This window comes from Idiotropiscis lumnitzeri, chromosome 14 (genome assembly GCF_059441095.1).
Source record: "Idiotropiscis lumnitzeri isolate Australia: NSW breed Sydney's pygmy pipehorse chromosome 14, RoL_Ilum_1.0, whole genome shotgun sequence".
In the NCBI taxonomy this organism is placed as follows: domain Eukaryota; kingdom Metazoa; phylum Chordata; class Actinopteri; order Syngnathiformes; family Syngnathidae; genus Idiotropiscis; species Idiotropiscis lumnitzeri.
This window is the reverse complement of record NC_142404.1, coordinates 2638177-2658512: the sequence shown is the minus strand read 5'-3', so window position 1 is coordinate 2658512 and position 20336 is coordinate 2638177. Positions and strand designations below refer to the sequence as shown.

Here is a 20336-nt window from a genome sequence, read left to right as displayed (position 1 = left end):
TGTAGTTCAAAGACAAGAGGAAAGATCTCTCCATCTGGTTAGCCTTGGATTCTGTTTTTCATATTTTCATCCTCTGCTGCCTCATCTTGGTCCTCATTAGGCTACACGATGTGCTTCAAGTGACATATTTTTGATTTTGTTCATTAGAGGTATATATAACATTAAATATGGTGTAAACATGCTATGGTTGTATGGGCCACTAAAAATTGTGTGTACATGGCGGATTCGAGTTGTATAGAACATTAAATAGGAAGTAAATATGGAACATTAATGTACAGAACCTTCAACATTTTAATACAGCACATGAGAGGTGTGTATATTACTATTATGTAAATATTTTTCTTTAAAGTTAAAATGAAGTCAATATTAGCAGTTGTAAGGGCATTAAATATGCGGTGAATTTGGCACATTGAAGCTGTATTTAAAATATAAATGTGCAACACTAGAAGTGTATAGACCATTAACTGTGTAGATATTGCATATTAGGTGTTAAAAAAATGAATCTCAATATGATTGATTATAAATATGCAGATCACAAATTATGATAGGCGGCACGGTGGCCGACTGGTTAGCACGATGGCCTCACAGTGAGAGACAGCTTCGGGCGTGGGTTCGATCCCGGCTCCGGCCATCCTGTGTGGAGTTTGCATGTTCTCCCCGTGCTTGCGTGGGTTTCCTCCGGGTACTCCGGTTTCCTCCCACATTCCAAAAAATATGCATGGCAGGCCGATTGAACACTCTAAATTGACCCTAGGTATGAGTGTGAGCGCGGATGGTTGTTCGTCTCTGTGTGCCCTGCAATTGGCTGGCAACCAGTTCAGGGTGCCCCCGCCTACTGCCCGAAGATAGCTGGGATAGGCTAGTGAGGAGAAGTGGTACAGAACATGGATGGATGGATGGACAAATTATGATATGATACATTGGAGGTGTGTAGCACGTTGAAGAAGATGCTGCAGATATGGTACATTAAAGGTGTATACATCATCCATCCGTTATCTGAACCGCTTCTCCTCACAAGCGTTGTGGGGGTGCTGGAGCCTAGCCCAGCTGTCTTCGGGCAGTCAGCGGAGTACACCCTGAACTGGTTGCCAGTCAATCACAGGGCAGATTTAAATGAACAACCATCCGCACTCAATCTCACACCTAATTTAGCAATTTAGAGTGTTCAATCAACCTACCATACATGTTTTTGGAATGTGGGAGGAAACCGGAGTGCCAGGAGGAAACCCACGCAGGCACGGGGAGAACAAGCAAACTCCACACAGGAAGGCCGGAGCCGGAATCAAACCCACGACCTCTGCACTGTGAGGCCATCGTGCTAACCAGTCAGCCAGAGTGCCAACTGTGTATAAATCAATAAATGTTATTTCCTTATAGTACACGAGAACAATGATCCACCACCCACCAGTGTCAATTGACAAATAGACAAAAATGTAAAAAATGAAGAAGAGAAGCATAAACGTCCAGATCCGGAAAGTTCGTCAACAGTGAAGACTTTTCGATCATGAATTTTCGTCAGCGTCCTTTACCCCTCCCGCTGTCGACAAATGGTTGTCGTTCCACGAAAAATCTGTGCTACCATGAATTTGTCCCTGGCGGAAGAAAAGGTTGGGGTCTTTTGCATTAGAGCGGTGGTTCTCAATTATTTCCTGTCACATCCCCCCCTACCAAGAAGAAAAAAATTCGCGCCCCCGCCCCACCAATTTTTTTTTTTTACATTTTGTACTAATGTTATATTGTCAATAAAATATCCCTTAACAAAGCTAAATTAATGAAAAAATATATCATTTTGAGAACGACTATTGTGAGGATCTCGAAACTCAGTACTGTTGTGCAAATATTGATGAAATATATTTACTTTGCGTTTTTGTATTTTTTTTCACTTTATTAACATGAACAAACCAAACAGTTATTAATACGTACATAATATTGTCAGGGGGCGATCGCCGGTCGGCGAGGAGGAGGTGGACCCAGAATGCGAGGAAGCAGGGCAAAGGGTAAACTAAAGGGAATTTATTAAATTAATCAGACGAGGACAAACAACGTGGCGTGGACAAACAAACGTGGCAGGGTGCAAAATAACAAAGACAAACTAAACGTGACTAAACAGAACAAAAATGACAAGTAACGAGGACCGTGACAAACACTAGGGATCGTGGGCATGAGCATGGGCATGAGCATGGGCATGAGCGAGGGCGAGAATGAGGGCGAGAATGAGAGTGGCCGTGACAGTCCGTACAGGGAGTATTGTCCCGACGCTGAGCTGTCAGGATGAGGTGTTCAAATAGTCCAGTCATTAAGTGAGCAGATGGGGATCAGGTGTGTGACGGTAACGGGGAACAGGTGCGTGGCTGGTGAGGAACGAGTGCTGAGGGGAAACGTCCCACTCAGCTGACAAAAACAAACACACATGGCGTGGGGGAAGGAACGTGACAAAAACAATAACAAACACACCTGACATGACCGACACGGGTCATGACAGGACCCCCCCCCCTTAAGGGACGGATTCCAGACGTCCCAAAACACTTAAACAAAAAAGAAAAAATGTCCAAAAACGAGGGTGGGCGGAAGGGGCCGGGAGGCGGGACCAAGGCCCGCGAGCGAGACCGGTCTGGCGGATGTCCTGGAGGCCAGACCAGCAAGTCCCGTCGGGGCCATTCGGGCGGACGTCCGGGAGGCCAGATCGATGAGTCCACCCGTGGCCATTCAGGCGGACGTCCGGGCACACCCGAGACAGGAACTCGGAGCGGCGGCTGGTCGTCGTACCCCGCCGAGACAGGAACGTGGAGCGGCGGCTGGTCGTCGAACCCCGCCGAGACAGGAACGTGGAGCGGCGGCTGGTCGTCGTACCCCGCCGAGACAGGAACGTGGAGCGGCGGCTGGTCGTCGAGCGTCGCCGAGACAGGGACGTGGAGCGGCGGCTGGTCGTCGAGCGTCGTCGAGTCAGGGACGTGGAGCGGCGGCTGGTCGTCGTACCCCGCCGAGACAGGAACGTGGAGCGGCGGCTGGTCGTCGAACCCCGCCGAGACAGGAACGTGGAGCGGCGGCTGGTCGTCGAACCCCGCCGAGACAGGAACGTGGAGCGGCGGCTGGTCGTCGTACCCCGCCGAGACAGGAACGTGGAGCGGCGGCTGGTCGTCGAACCCCGCCGAGACAGGAACGTGGAGCGGCGGCTGGTCGTCGAACCCCGCCAAGACAGGAACGTGGAGCGGCGGCTGGTCGTGGTCCCCCGCCGAGGCAGGAACCAGGAGCGACCGTGGGTCGTCGAGCGCTGCCGGGACCAAGGCGAGCCGTGGCGACGGGTCGTCGGATGCTGCTAGGGCAAGAGCGGGGCGCGATGGTGGGTCGTCGTGCGTCGCCGAGGCTGAGGCGTGACGCGGCGGCGGACCGTCGTCCATCGCGGGCACCGGAACCGGGGGCGGCGGCGCTTCGTCGGACGCTGTCGCGAACGTGGCTTGGGACGGCGGGGAATTGTCATCCGCCGTCGAGGCAGGAACTTGCGACGGCCGCAGGACAGGCGCCGTCGGATCATGGACCGGAGGCGGACGCGGGACGGGCTCCGCCGGAACGTGAGCTTGGGACGGACGCAGGGCTTGCTTTGCCGCAACATGGACTTGGGGCGGACGTAGGACGTGCTCCGCCGGGACGTGAACTTGGGGCGGCCGCAGGGCGTGCTCCGCCGGGACAAGAGCTTGAGGCGGACGCAGGGCGTGCGCCGCCGGAACGTGAACTTGGGACGGACGCGGGACGTGCGCCGCCGGAACAGGGACTTGAAGCGCCGGAACGGGGCTCAGCAGCTGGCGGGGAGCCGGGACGGGGCTCTGCAGCTGGCGAGGAGCCGGGACGGGACGCTGCAGCTGGCGAGGAGCCGGGACGGGACGCTGCAGCTGGCGAGGAGCCGGGACGGGACGCTGCAGCTGGCGAGGACCAGCTCCGGAGGCTGCAGCTGATGTGGAGGCGGGATGGTCTCTGCAGCTGACGCGGAAGCGATACGGGGCTAAGCCGCTGACGGGGAGGTGGCTACGGGCCGAGCGCAGCAGTCGAGCCGGGCGCAGCCGAGACGGGGGGCCTGACCCCTATCAGCCTGCCGCCATAGGGAGTCAGGGGAACGGGAGACATGAGGGACCGTGACTACTGTTGCTGGTGAACGTGAGCTATGAAACGCAAGGGGAACGTGACTAGGTGCGGAAACAGACGGTGGACGTGGTGAACGACGTGGCCGTGATCTACGTGACTTGGGACGAGGTGGATGACGCAAGGTAACGTGGGAGGTGGTCTCAAAGCGGTCAAAAGAAAAAGGTGACGGAAATTGTTCGGGGGGAGGAAAGTGACGGGTCCTAACTGCATCTGTGTCGTGCTGAGCATACAACAGGTCGTAAATGTACTTGAAATCATCCTCATGATCTAATAATAATAATAATAATAATTTGCCCTTTATTAGTCCCACAATGGGGAAATTCGAGATTCGAACCCAGGCCTCCTGGGGAGACTGGGTCCTGAACGCGGCGCCTTAGACCACTCGGCCATCCTGGCAGAGTCTACAAAAATGTGAGGGGGTGAAATGGCAAGGTGCTCAAATTCGTCTTCGTAGTCGGAGTCTATGATAAGATGTGGAGGTATGACCGGTTGGTAATCAATACAGTGATCGTGGAAAGAGAGGGGAGAAACAGACGTAGAACGGAAAGTAGCACCTACATGAAGGACACGGGGTTGGTCGGCAGGCTGAGGGGGGTAGTCCGAGCAGCGACGACGCCGCCGAGAGCTTCTCGCTGGGTCCGGGTTTGGTCGGGACATTCTGTCAGGGGGCGATCGCCGGTCGGCGAGGAGGAGGTGGACCCAGAATGCGAGGAAGCAGGGCAAAGGGTAAACTAAAGGGAATTTATTAAATTAATCAGACGAGGACAAACAACGTGGCGTGGACAAACAAACGTGGCGGGGTGCAAAATAACAAAGACAAACTAAACGTGACTAAACAGAACAAAAATGACAAGTAACGAGGACCGTGACAAACACTAGGGATCGTGGGCATGATCGTGGGCATGAGCATGGGCATGAGCATGGGCATGAGCGAGGGCGAGAATGAGAGTGGCCGTGACAGTCCGTACAGGGAGTAATGTCCCGACGCTGAGCTGTCGGGATGAGGTGTTCAAATAGTCCAGTCATTAAGTGAGCAGATGGGGATCAGGTGTGTGACGGTAACGGGGAACAGGTGCGTGGCTGGTGAGGAACGAGTGCTGAGGGGAAACGCCCCACTCAGCTGACAAAAACAAACACACATGGCGTGGGGGAAGGAACGTGACAAAAACAATAACAAACACACCTGACATGACCGACACGGGTCATGACAAATATAGAAAAGTCAAAAAGAGCCAGGGGCATTTTAAACAAAAATCTATATAAATAACATAAAGCAACAGTTTTAATGTTTACTATAAGTATTTTTTTTTCTGTTTACAATACGTTTGACGTCGAACCTCTTCGATGTGATGTCATCCATTTCCATGTTCCAGCTTGAGAGCATCTGCTAAATTGGTAACATAGCCGTCGTCTTATTTTGTTTAGATACGAAATTGTTGCAATACAACATTTCTGTTCATAGCTGCTGGCTCTATGCCCAAATGCGGTTCGAGTCAGACTTCTGTTTAAAGTCGAGCATACATCGAAGCACTAGAGCTTGGCGGGGTGCATTTAAATAGCGGCGAAATAAATCACTTCCGGGTCAACAAGCGACGGGGCGACGCTTTTTTTTAATCAGTACTGCGTGACAGGACGACGCTTTTTTTTAATTAGTACTGCGTGACAGGGCGACACTTTTTTAAACCAGCACTGCGTGAACTAGGGGCACAAACAGCTTTGACGAGCTCAAACTCGCGTTGCCTGAGATTGCCTTTTTTGGTCCCAAAACTATGCAAAAAAACATGTTCCCCAGGGTCCCACGCGCCCCCCCAGCATCGCATTGCGCCCCCCTTGATTCATTTTCAAGAGACAGGACCAATCCCTCAAAACAAGCTAGCAAGATCCATGGGGCTTAAAACGTCTTCTTTTCCTTTCGGCTTTTCCCTTCAGGGGTCACCACAGTGAATCAGTTGCTTCCATCTAAACGTGTCCTCTTCATCCTCTGTTCTCACCTCAACTACTTTCATGTCCTCTTTAACGACATCCATAAACCTCCTCTTTGGTCTTCCTCTAGACCTCTTGCCTGGCACTTGGAAACTCAGCATCCTTTTGCCAATATCCATGGTTCTTAAAACGATAGAGTGTATTGGGGTTGGGATGTTTTGACCCATGCATTATGTAGTTATTATCCTGGGGGGCAGGAGGATGACGGCAAAACTGTCATCAATGCTGGACAACCCAGCCCACCCACTCAATGACACTCTGAGAACACTCCACAGCTCCTTCAGTGATATACTGTTACACCCTCGCTGTACCAAAGAGAGATTTCGCCGCTCCTTCCTGCCAACTGCTGTCAGACTTTTTAACATTGGGTCAGGCCTACAAACAGGAGGGCATTAGTGCAATTGTGCAGTCCTAGGATGCAATACACACTATTACTGTACTTTCAGCCAATGGTGTACTTAAATATTGACCAATGATGTATTTTGTTTACCATTACAGTATTCTTATAACAGTACTTCTATCACTGCAGTATTTCTACCATTGCAGGACGTTCACTACTACAGTACTTTTATCATTGCAGTACTTTTATCATTGCAGTATTTCCTATCTGTGACGGTCCGAAGGACCGTGTGGAGGGAATAGAGGACCCAAGAGCAACCAGGGAGAGGTTAAGAGGTTTTATTGGTAAGGTTAGAGGGGGAGCAGCGAAGTCTGGAACCGGGGAAGGGGAGCTGGAGGGGGAGCGGCGCGGTTGGTCAGATGCGGCTGCGGGAGCGAGGATCGGCGGGCGGGTGGCAAGGCAGCGGGGGCGGGGTGCGGAAGGCAGGCAGGCGGCGAAGCAGCGGGAGCGGCGAGCGGGAGGCAAGCCGGCGCTGTAGCGGAAGGAGCGCAGGCGAGGTGATCGGCGTCGCGGGGGAGACGCAGGCGTGGTGGCGGGAGCGGGAAGCGGCAGGCAGGCAGGATCGGAGCGGCAAGGATGCATGCGGCGATCAGAAGCTCAACGGTGGGGAGCGAAGGCACGGACTCGGACGGGAGCTGGGCGGCTGGAGGGAGAACACGGAAACACAGGGGTTAAGCGCGATCGAGCGTCAGAGCAATCAGGCGTGAGCGATGAGAGCGACGACGTGAGCCAAATACCACGGTTGGTCACGGGATAATCCGGCGTCTGGCTCCTGGCGACGCTGGGTTTTAAGATGGCGGTGATTGCCGCTGATGGGCTGCAGGTGCGCAAGAGCCGACGCCTACGAAAGCCGGAGGCGTGCCTGGATGGCTGATGGAAACCGCCGGAGTCCTGAAACATATAACTCGCCAGGCCCCCCAAACCCGAACCACCACACTATCATTGCGGTACTTTTACTATTACAGTACTTTCATCATTGCAGTATTTTTCTATCGTTGCAGTACTTTTACTATTACAGTACTTTTACCATTGCAGTATATTTTATCATTGCAGTACTTTTTACCATTACAGTACTTTTATCATTGCAGTATTTTCTACCATGCAGTACTTTTCTATCATTTCAGTACTCTTACCATGACAGTACTTTTACCATTGCAATATTTTTATCATTGCAGTAATCATTCAGCAGTTTTTATCATTATAGCGTTTCCCCCTCTGTATAATGGACAGGCATTAGGAGTGTTTCCTTACACTTAGATACGTTTATACTGTGTATATTTGCATGCTTTTTATGAATGTCTGCTGCTAATGTTATACATTAACGGCTACATTACGCCGCCGACTCTGTGTGATCTATATCTTTGCTGCTGTAACACCTCAAATTTCCCCATTGTGGGACTAATAAAGGACATCTTTATCTTTATCTTTAATAAATGAGAACTGTTTTAAATTGTGAAAGACATACATTTAATTGGGAAACCGGATGCCAGCAACATTATTGAATTTGTCTTTGCCTTACATTTCTTGTTTCTGCTTCCCACAGACATTTGGCGGGAATATCAATTCGGAGGGTGTCATCCAGAACAAGCTCTCCCACTCTGTAAGAGCCCGTTTCCTTCGATTCGTCCCTCTCGGCTGGAATCCAAGTGGCTGGATCGGCCTCAGGGTGGAAGTTTACGGCTGTTCCTATAGTAAGTGGAGAGGGGAGCTCTCTAATCTCGTTGCACACTTGAGTACAATGACAATAAAGGGATTTCTAATTCTAATTCTAATATATATGTGTATATATATATATATATATATATATATATATGTGTATATATATATATATATATATATATATATATATATATTTCTACAACCAAGCACCACAAATCCATGTGCAGATCTCTAGATATGGCCACATCAATGTTTGTTAAAGTCAAAATGATTGCACCAATATTTAGATTCTATGGACTTCCTCTCGATTAGTGTGCACACAAGCTTAATGTTGCTTAATGAAGAAAGCGCCAGTGATGGGCACTTTATCGTATTTTGCTGGTACATCCTCTGTCCACAACCTGGGTACCCATCCGTCATCGTCCCTTATTCATGTGGTTGCATTGCAGAGGTTACTGATGATGATTTATTGCACTTAATTTCTTTCCTCAAACTAAATGCAACTTAAGAGGCTTATTTTGGCTCTCAATTCCTTCTTCGCACAGCTGGTTGTCACGCTCTCACTCACTCTTTTTCACTCTTTCTCTCTCTCTGTCTCTCGTTTTCTCTCTCTCGTTTCCCGTTGAACTCTCAGTTAAAGGGCCACTATACGCAATAGTATTTTATTCTGCTCCGAGTGGAAATATTTTAATTCTATCCCCGCGGTACTTGACCCGGTTAGGGAGAATTAAAGAGTCGAATGAAAACCCACTTCCGACCTTCCTTAGTCCATCCTCTTTTCTTCCATCGTCCGTCCACAAAATGGGCGCCCGTCCGTCCCATTGGGTGTCCATAAAATCCAAAATATTGAGGCAATTGTTTTGATATTTGCCGAGATTGATTTTGGCATGCACATGCATTCTGGTGGCAACTGTTCATAGTTTTCTAGCATTAAGCCACTTTAAGCTTTTTTTTATACACACATTAAAGCGTTTTTAGACTGTCCTCCAAATATCGCGTGACACTACATGCGCCAATATTGAGATATAGTCCCAACAGGTTTAAAGGTTAGTGTACTTTCACTGCTGAAATGCCCAGCATGGTGCAAAACCGTTTACCAATGTCACTAACACGTGGCATCCGCAGCAACGACAATCAAGATGCATCAGTTTTTACACTCGAATACAACTACACTGTCAACGAATATACTGTAGAGCCCTACGAAACATGTTTTCAGACCTCAGACCGCTGGCAAACAGTAATTTATAAAAGAAAAGTCCCAGTTGCTTCAGCTGGTGTTTGAGTGACGCAATCTGAAAATGCATAAATGTCTGAAACAACACTTTTGCAAATAGAAACGTGCTCACACTTGCTGCCTACAACTCTTGAAAAGTAAACACATTTTTTTAATTTACCTTATAATGCCCGCCGTGGCATACCTGTTTGCAATTCTTAATGCTGAATGTGTGAGTGTGTGCGCGCCTCTGAGAGCGCGTGTGCATACATTTTCTACTGCTGTCAGGCTACCCTACTTGCGAGATGAAGTCAAGCCAGGCTCCACTTAGATTGTCAATATCTGTTTACCACAGTCATTTTCTAGCAATGTGAGTGCATGTTTCGGTACAAGAGATGGATTAGTGTATTAGTTGTTGACAGAAAACTGATATTATCCGCATTTATTGAGTGGCAGAATGTGCCTAATGCCCTCCAATGAGATGTTCTTTGATGCCGACACTGAAATCCGCTGCTAAACTTGCAGTGCTCATATGCTGATTTTTTGCTTTTAATTCTGCATTTTAAATTTCTCATTTTATCTTTGCTTGGGGTCACAACATAGCAAGGAAATGGAAATATCACGTTGAAAGTTTCTTGCAGTCTGCATCGCATTGAGCGGCACATGCTATTGACATACCTGACACGATTTCAGCGGAATGCGCCTTGTGTGTGAAAGGAGCTTGATAATCTCCTAAACGGAGGGTTAACTTGACGCTCGGCAACTGATTATTTTCGACATACAATAAATATGAGCAAACATCCTTATTTCAAAAGTAATTATAGTTTTATTTTAATGAGAAAAAGTCACAATGAAAATAAAATAAAAATATCAGGCCAAATACACAAGTGTAGCACTCTCTGCTATCCTTTAGGTATGCTGTCAAGGATTGCTTTATTCATTTATTAACATCATTTATTATATTGTGGTTGAAGTTTGCAGTCGGGTCATATTACACGGCATAATTTTTGGAGCTGCTTCCAATATTTTTATTACTTTATTTGGGTGAAAAGAACAGCCTTGGATGTGATGCAGCTTTGCTGTAAACTTCGACCAATGATGTTAAATTAGTGCATAAAACAGAGCATTAGATTCCCAGCAAAGGCATTTTTGGCTTTTGTAAATGCAGGTGTACTTAATGAAGTATCCCATGAGTTCACATGATAACAGTTTTCTACAGTTGTTATAAAAAAACACTTCCAAGGGATTCACTTGAAAATGGGGCAATTAAAAGCAGTGAGCGTGGCGGACAATGTCACAATGAGCAGTTTTATGTCGTCCGGCTGCCTCACACACACTTCACCGCCAGTGTTAGACTAACACAAACGCTGTCTCGACATTGAAGCCATCGTCATATTCTTTAGATGATCAGCTTTAGGCTTCAAAGGAAAAGAAGACCGGCCGGTTTAGCAGAGCTCATCTGCAGTCACATCATCATGAGCTGCCTGCGTTGCCACGTTAGAGCGTGGCGTCTCTCACAAGAAGGATTATGTAAAGGTGACGGCCAAAATGCTACCTCGCCACCAATCGATTGTACACTCTATGAACGATGAGGCGCACAAATGATGAGGGAGGATGAGGTGATCTTCTCAGATGCCACGACGTGAGGGAAGATATTTGTAAATTGAAATGTCATTTTCATTGTGAGTGTAACACTTTGCTTTTCTCATTGAGATCACAGTTATTGGTATTATGATTGAACATCCCGCAGTCAGCTCTACTGCGGAGGCCATTTTCAAACAAAGCACCAACAGTACAACACAATGGCAGTTGGCATCAGAGTTAGGATGGGTGTTAACACAAAACATGTTATTTCCTATAAAAAAGACCAAAAAGGCTTTTTAATTGCTTGTATACAAATAATTGGGTCTGTAGAGTGTGTGAAAACCCATCAAGTGTGATATTAAACAACCAAGTAAATCAGTTGTTTTTGACCTACTTCTAAAATGTTTCAATCGTTGAGGCGTAATTTCTTTGTAAGACACCACAGGTGCGCTCAAGCGTAAACACTGGTGCATCTTGATTTTTTTTTGTTTTTGTTGAGCTTTTTTTTGTTTCAACAATGAAAGTAAAACATGTATGCCTACTGGAACATGCATGTAGTGTAGCACAATTTTGGAGACAGTCTAAAACACTTAATGCGTGTTTAAAAAAAAAAAAAGAAGCTAAACATGGCTTAATGTTCAAAATGTACAACCAATTGCCACTACATTTCACATGCACATGTCCACTTATGCACAGTTGCACCTCTCAAACTATAAAGCAAATATCCCCAGTATTTTGGATTTTATGGGCATTAAGCCTTTTTCTCCGCATAGACCAGGGGTCTCAAACTCAGGTTCTCGAGGGCAGCTATCCTACATGTTTTAAAGGTTTCCTCCTGCAGCAAACACTAAACGGAAAATATTTGGTTCCAGTCAAAAGAGAGTAAAATTTGCAACTTGGAAGAGAATAAAACATTGAATCATGAAAAAAATTGGAGCAATACTTACTTGAAAAAACTTCAAAATTCTACTTGTAAACTTTACTTGTTCGTTTTAAAAAACAATAAACTATGCTTGTAAAATGTGCTCAAAAATTCTCCTTGTAAAATTTACTTAGAATTTCTGAGCTAAAACCATCACTATTTTTTTTTGTTCGTTTGTTTTTTTAATGAAATTATCGCTCCAAAATGTTTCAGTGCACTACAGAAGAAGTAAATCTTCAGAAGGGGTCAAAATCTCTTCAATGGGCATACATGAGGCTCTCATCAGTGAGTAACTTACATTCTCATCAAATAAAACTTCATTGTAATATCTATATCGTTTTAATGAAAAATAAAATTTACGGAGTTGCAACTAAACATTTTGGAAATAGTCACATTAGCAATGGATAGTTGCTCCTTAAATGACACATATGCACATACACACACACACACACACATATATATATATATATGTTAGGGCTGTCAAAATTTAAGCATTAACTCAGGTGATTAATCCAAACAATTTTAAGTTTGATTTACATAAAAAATAATTTGTATACTTTGCAAATATTGTGCCATATTAGCTGTCTTTTGCATGTCTCAGAACAAAACACTGTGTTTTAGTTACCACACTGCTGGAGTGTGGCGCTTGTGGGCAGTTTTGAGAAAAGTTTCGAAAATAAATGCCTGGAAAGATGTCTCCATTTAGATCGGATTCAAGAATCCAAGAAAGCTATTAGAACAGTCTTTGAAGGAAATATACTTCATATTTGGTGATTTTTCATCAATTCCAAGATATTATTCAAGTAAATATCTGTTATAAGCTTTGCAAAAAATAGTAGTTGAAAAATGTGATTAATCACAATAAATCTTGGAATTTTTTTAGATTAATTAATCACTTGACAGCACTAATATATACATATATATCGGGTACTCCGGTTTCCTCCCACATTCCAAAAACATGCATGGCAGGTCGATTGAACACTCTAAATTGCCCCTAGGTATGAGTGTGAGCGTGAATGGTTGTTCGTATCTGTGTGCCCTGCAATTGGCTGGCAACCAGTTCAGGGTGTCTCCCAACTACTGCACGAAGATAGCTGGGATGGGCTCCAGCACCCCCTATTGAGGAGAAGCGGTACAGAAGATGAATGAATACTGCTTTTCCCACTTACAATTGTAATTTTCATCACTGCAGCAAGCAAATATAATCACTCAAACTCATTGAAAATGGATTCATTTCATTCTTAAATATTTTGACCAATCCCAGGTGTCGTCCACTCACAATCATCTCATCAAGACATTTTTTCTTCAACCCCTACCAGGATAAATGGTAGAACATTGGAAGTTTGTATTGCCATCTTAATATTTCATCTTTGGCTATACTACACAAGTGCCTTAAAATTCTGCACCTGTGCAGTCATGTTGGCCTTTTGGCCTGGCGATCAATCCAGGATGTTGTCCTTCCACAGTCACCTGGGACAGACTCCAGTTCCCCGGCAACACTGAACAGGATAAACAGCAAATACTTGACATCTGTTTCAAGATATTGATGTTCAGTAGCACCCTAAATATACAAGCGGAGCACCTGTGCAGTCATGTGGTCCTGTTTTTCATTTGATTCATCGTAATTGTTGTAATTAGGACTCCCCGGGTTGCAGGATTAACTTTATTCTAGCCAGTTACTTTGATTGGTTTCTTTCAGTTGGTAAAGAAACAGCTTGTTAAAAAATATTATGTTTGTTTCTTTTTTGTGTGTGTGTGTGTGTGTATGTTTTTATTCTCATTCTACGGAGAGAGACGACTGTGGCGAGCCACAGGCGCAGTCACTTGCATAGCATTACTTTGTATTTATGGAGCACACCGTAGCGCTCCAGGCAACACAAAGTGCTTCACAGATCACAAAACAAACAGGAGTGGTATAAAACAAACAAGGGGCCTGCAGAGTTAAAGCACACGGTTGAGAAATAAGTTGCCCAACTGAAGAGTGTTTTTTTTGTTTTTTTCCCGCTATTTGTGTCATGTTAGTTTCCGCGCCATTGTGCCCCTTCAGGAGATAAGCGGCAGGTCTTGCGACTGCATGCCCCCCGCCTCAGGGGAGACATGAACATTAACACAGATAATGACCGATTCTTTTGCCCCACAGCCACTGCATATTGGAACAATTTTTCACATGCCGCACTGTAGTAGACCATGTGGGCATTCTGACACCAAAATAGCCTTTTTCTGGGAGACAATAGAAAAGTTTTGTTTAGTTCTGCCACATAAAAAAAACATTTTATACACACACACACACACACACACAATAAAAAAATACTTTTACGCCATAAAAATGGGCCATCTGGATCCACATTAGTTCTCCTTGAATGCTTAAGTTTGCTAATAAACTTTACAAATATAAACATTCCCACAAAATTCAAAATTGGATCATAAATATCATTTAAACTGCAGGCGCACTCCACATCTCCTTGTCATGTTTTTCTGTCACACTGATGCAAGCATTGCTCTGTTTTCCCCATCTCAGAATCCTACGTGGCAGACTTTGATGGCAGAAGCTCCTTGCTGTATCGATTTAACCAAAAGTCCATGTCCACCGTGAAAGATGTCATCTCGCTGATGTTTAAGAGTCAGCAGGCCAACGGGGTTTTGCTGCATGGCGAGGGCCAGAGAGGCGACTACATCACTCTGGAGCTGCATCGGGGGAAACTGGACCTCTACCTCAATTTAGGTAATGCGTATTTTGTGGTTTAACAATCTAAACTGAGATCTCATCGTAAACTGCATCTCTTAAATACGCTTACTTCGTGATATAGCCTCATGCTGTACAGAGATCAGCATCAAGACATTTTTGTCTTTTTTTTTTTTTTTTAATATAAAATACTTTTAAAAACAATATCTGGTCGGAGAGTGCTGAACAAATGTTTCCAGCCTGTTTCCAAATACATGGACAGCATCCATAATCATGAAATGCTTAGAGGCAGCTCATACGGCTTCTCTAGTAAGTCATAAATTAATGAAGCATAACTTTTAATCACATTTCACAAAATTTTCTCTTGAGTAGTGTGGGTCAATAACTGTCATTTTGATATCTCAATACAAAATCATCATGCATTTATAATTTTCTTTCCTATTTTTGGGGGCCTTTGGTTGGAGGTTTAATTTGTTAAGAGCTGTATATATTTTTTGGTCTATTGGTAAGGCTATACAAGGCAAAAGTGGCATACAGTGAACGCTCGCTACTTCGCGGTTCACCTTTCGCGGGTTCAGTGCTTCGCGGGTCTAAAAAATATTCGGGGGCATTGTAGTTTCGCCGAGCGGCACGACGGGGCGCTGGAGCAGTTAGACGGCCGGCGTGCGCCGAAGAAGAGCGTGGGCGAAGAGGAGAGTGGACGAGGAAGAGCACGTTCCCCCGGACACGATCGGTGGCGACGTTTCGCGCGGTTCGGACCGTACCAGACCTCCGGCCGGCGTGCGTGGCAGTTAACCCGTAGAGGAGCACCTTCCCCGGGCACGGGCGGTGCCAAGCGGCCCCTAAGTTTAACCGAATGGAAGCTCCAGAGGAGGAGGGCATGCTTGCGTCACAGTAAGCCAAAGAGGAGCACCTTCCCCGGGCACGGGCGGTTCCAAGCGGCCCCTAAGTTTAACCGAATGGAAGCTCCGGAGGAGGAGGGCGGGCGTGCGTCACAGTTAAGCCGAATTGGAGCACCTCTTCCGCCCGGGCACGAGCGGAGCGCGAGGCTGTCAGTTAAGAATGAATAAATAAATAAAGAATGCCACCTTTCATTTCACAGGGCACACCGGACGGCGTACCAGCAGGTAAAAGTCGGAGTAATTAAATAAATACAAAAAGAATGGCTGGGGAATAAAAAAATAATACGTTTTAATAATAATTTGTTTTTTTTGTTATAACATGAATTTCACTCTCTCTCTCTCTACCCGTATGTGTATATATATTTATTATATATATTGTATATTTTTTTTAAGCATTTTTGAAAGGTGCGCCGCTACTTCGCGGATTTTCAGTTTTCGCGGGTGGTCTCGGTCCCCATTAACCGCGATAACCGAGGGTTCACTGTATTTGTATTTTAGAGACGGGAATTGCAGGATCCTCTCGATATGATATTATCGTTAAGTTTTACCAGAAGGGATAGCACTATGCTATCTCATCTGGAAGGATTTTCACTTTGGTATCGTATGGTTTAGGATGAGTACCGCTGTGGACATAACTAATTGTTGAAGAGATGGGAGTGTGCTACATAACTACTGCCAAGATGCTCTCGAGCAAGGCTCCAAAATATGAATCAATGGTTATGTAATGCAGTTGGCTGGCAAACAGGTGCGGCTAAAGTCAATGGATAATCGTTATACACAGTATGGTTTTGAAATTTAATGAAAAGCCAATTTGTTGAGGTAACATTTTTCAGGATAGTAAAAAAAAAAACTCAACACGAGAGAACTACAATTAAAAAAATCTAAACATATCTAGTATTTTCTATTTCGCTCGGGTTGGGTTAGGGTCATAGTCGGATTGTCCCTTGCGCAAGTGCACGATGACAGTTGTCAGGAAGCAAACTATCATATCCCTCCAACATCTTGTTCCATTCTACCTGTTCCAAAGACCAAGTGCTTACACATGAGCTACTGTACATCTTAGAGTGAACACACAATTAAGAAATTAAATAAAATTAAGTAAACAAAATGTATAAAAGTGTAGCTCCACAGGCAGAGCTGAATGTGGTGCTACAATTTTAGGGTTACAATTTATCCATCCATCATCAGTACCGCTTCTCCTCACTAGGGTCGCGGGGGTGCTGGAGCCTATCCCAGCTATCTTCGGGCAGTCAGCGGGGTACACACTGAACTGGTTGTCAGCCAATCGCTCAAACATCCATGCTCACGCTCATACCTAGGGGCAATTTAGAGTGTCCAATCAACCTGCCATGCATGTTTTTGGAATGTGGGAGGAAACCGGAATGCCCGCAAAAAATCCACGCAGGCATGGGGAGAACATGCAAACGCCACACAGGAAGGCCAGAACCAGAATCGAACCCACAACCACTGCACTGTGAGGCCATCGTGCTAACTATTTATTCTTTTTTTTTTACAGAGAGTGCTCTCTGTAAAAACAAAAGTGAATTGTAACCCGAATTAATTCTAACACGGTCACTAACAGTACATCCTACTATTTCCTGCTGCGAAAAAGGTGATTAAAACAACAAATCATGTGGGGTGTTTTTTTAAATTACCTAATGGCCAACATACAGTTCATGAGTTGGTGTCGTGGATGCTCCTGACCCCACTTGCACACTTTCGACTGAGATAACACCACATCCAACCTCCTGCTGTTTTTCCAGACGACAGCCAACCAAGGTTGAGCGCCCCCCGCAATGCCGTCACGGTGGGCAGTCTTTTGGACGATCAGCATTGGCACGCGGTGCACGTGGAGCGCTTCAACAAGCATGTCAACCTTACAGTGGACGCCCACACGCACCACTTCCAAACCCAAGGGGAGGCCTACTCGCTGGAGGTGGACTACGAGGTGAGCAAATTAGCATCAAGTGGTCCGAATCGGTTTGTAAAATGGAGTGTACTTGATGCATTTATCCCGTAAGCAGTGCATTGGTAACATCACGCATGTGAGAAGTGGTTGAAGTCTTCCCTCTCTGGCACCGCAGAGTAATAAAAAAAGCCCAACATTTAATAGCGGAGGAAATGTATAAAGTATGTATTGAACACCTCTATGCTCCTTCTGCATTATGCATGCGGCCGAGTGCATATTCAGGATCCCTTTAAAGCCTCCTCCTTTTAAAAGTAGTCAGCCGGACATAATGCTTTCAACTCATGCAGCCAGCATTAATTAGCAGGCCAAAGCTGATAAAATCTCAACTGTTAAAAAGAGACGTTTCAACCGTGCACGCCGCGCAAGAACTGGCGGGCATAAGTAATGGCTCAATTCCTGAAAACCTTACCTTTTAATGACCGCATACTCCATCCCATTAATAATCAGACTCTGGAACAGGCACAGCCTTCCCGGAAAACGTTTGCCAAATGGCTGTGGGATTTGTTTTTCAGGGAGTCGCATCATCTATGTGAGCTTGGCAGTCTAAACAATATGAGATTGGATGTGTTGAGGTCAGAGCTCTCAATTTAGTTCTTAGAAAGCCTTTTTGAGTGATGTCTTTAGGGAAAGTGACTTGAAGTACCTAGATGAAACCAGCTTAAAATTGAGAATTTGACATGTTTTTAAACATGCATAAGATCAGTCTGAGCATCCGCCGCCTTTTCCATTGAACGCTTGGACCATGCCATATCATAGTGATAAAATTACAAACACTCCTTTAACCACTCAGACAGCTCAACTTTGGATTTGTTTGTTCTCGTCACGAATGCGTGGGTTTTCTCTGGTTTTACCCACAACCCCAAAAGCCCACTGCTCCTCAGGAACGAACAGCTTAAATAATTCCTTTATCTTTGTCACAGCTGAGCTTCGGTGGCATTCCACTTCCTGGGAAACCTGGAACGTTCCTCAGGAAGAATTTCCATGGATGCATGGAGAACCTTTACTACAACGGCATCAATATAATAGACCTGGCCAAACGACGCAAGCCACAGATACACAGTGTGGTAAGTTTTTTGTTGTTTTTTTTTTCGCAAAAAATATTATTATATCTTCTTTAAGAAGTAAACTCAGCACACCTGAATATAGGGCCCCCCATAGTACAGGCAATATTAGATGTTCTATTCATACTAGGCATAATTTTCTTTAAAGTCCACTGACAAGGATATTGGGAGTACCCCAGAGTTCCATCCTTGGACTATTCTTGCTCTGATAGCAGATTCTGTCTGGTTGAGAAATATTACTATTATCTCATTTTAGCCTGCATAGCTTTTCCACTCATGGTGATATGAAGTGTCTTCAGATAGGAAATACATGATGGACCAATCATGTGATCTGTAACAGCTCAGACTACATCAAATTAAGTTATTCACACTTTCCCTTCATTTTTACGTTTTCTGACAGTTTAGTATGATTTGTTCAAAAGCATGCAAACTTTGGTCATTTTGTTTAACTTTTTATACACTATTCCTTCTAATGCCATGTAAAGATAAATACATATAGAATACAATAAAATTTGTATTTTTAGTGATTAGTTGGATATTTTATGTAAAAACCTTCCACAACCAGACCTCTTAAATGTTTTCAAATTGAGGACCCGTTGTCATAGCCTTGGAAATTATTCCTTGTTGAAAGCTTTCATTGGAACCTTTTACTGTATATGCAAAACCATAAAGTTCTTACTCTTCCCCATGATTGAAATCTTTTTTTTTTTTTTTTTTTTACAAATTAAATAATTTTTCTTTGATTGTTGGCCCTCAGAGATGAATGTTTACGAATAAGGCGCATACTTGTGTCAGGTACTTCAAAACACATTTGTTTATTAATCCAACCAGATGATTTGACATAAACTGATTAGCCAAAGCTACATTTGTGGTGTAAGAATTTTGCATTTAAGGAATTCTGGGAAGAAAATGGGATGGAGGTATGTACAGAGTGGCCATCATTTCCAATACGATGAAGCGATTTAGGGTGTCCGATAATCAGTCAGTAACCCTGCAAACCTTCACATAGCATCTCGCTCGAGCCAGCCCTCGGCCTTTAAAGTGTGATTGGGGCATTAAAAGTCCTTTACTGACAACAAAAGCAGGGAGGCGGAGAGAGAGCAGGTGCCATGATGGGAGCTGTAATGGAATTTCAATGGGACAATCTCCCTGAGGTTGATGGAGGGGAATCTCATTGCAAGTCAAGGAGCTGTGATTGCTCTGCTCTGCTCTGCACTGCCCTGCGGGCGCCGATAAGGCCTCGGCCCACTCCACTGCTGCCGGTCTCCCATCCCGGATATGATGCCTGCACTTTGCAGGACTGAACCCCTGTTTAAATTTAGCTAATTTGGCTCTATGGCTGTTCTTTGGTGATTTTTGAGTCACTTCCGTGAAGTTTATGTAATTATCTGGGGTTTTACTGATGCCATTCAGGTGACTTTCTGGACGCACTAGTGAGAACTCAACCTTGATGCCACTTGTTTGAGAGGTATACATTCGTATAAGCTTTTGTTTTTTCAACTCCATTAATTACTGAAAAAAATGCTGATGAACAACCAAGTATTTCCTGTGAATAACAGAGGTTCTCTCCCACATCCCAAAAAATAAATACATGAATGAAAAAAAGAAAAAGAAAGAAAAATACTGAAAAAAATGGGTCCACTGTGTACAATTCTGCAAAATGTATTAAAAGAGAGGAGGGGTGCCCATTGACACTAATTGTGTTTATAACATTGATGGACAAAATTTCTAGGTACAGACGAACGTTAAGGGGGTCCGCTGTAGGGACTTCAGTAATGCAGATAATGTGATTCTGTTAGCTTCATCATACTACGATCATCAAC

At 44.9% G+C, this 20336-nt stretch overlaps 1 protein-coding gene across 2 annotated transcripts in view; it reads left to right on the top strand.

The window, feature by feature from the left end:
• LOC148323134 (contactin-associated protein-like 5) overlaps positions 1 to 20336 on the top strand; it is a 168410-nt gene that overhangs the window by 64021 nt on the left and 84053 nt on the right. The window contains exons 1-5 of one of the 2 annotated variants that reach the window (XM_088314686.1): positions 6943 to 7467; positions 8064 to 8211; positions 14417 to 14620; positions 17247 to 17431; positions 18373 to 18516. In XM_088314686.1, the coding sequence (XP_088170812.1) occupies positions 7333 to 7467; positions 8064 to 8211; positions 14417 to 14620; positions 17247 to 17431; positions 18373 to 18516 (816 nt within the window). In that variant the 5' untranslated portion in view covers positions 6943 to 7332. Of the gene's footprint in view, positions 1 to 6942; positions 7468 to 8063; positions 8212 to 14416; positions 14621 to 17246; positions 17432 to 18372; positions 18517 to 20336 lie in introns of those variants that run through there. The other variant, XM_088314685.1, reaches the window with a different exon arrangement.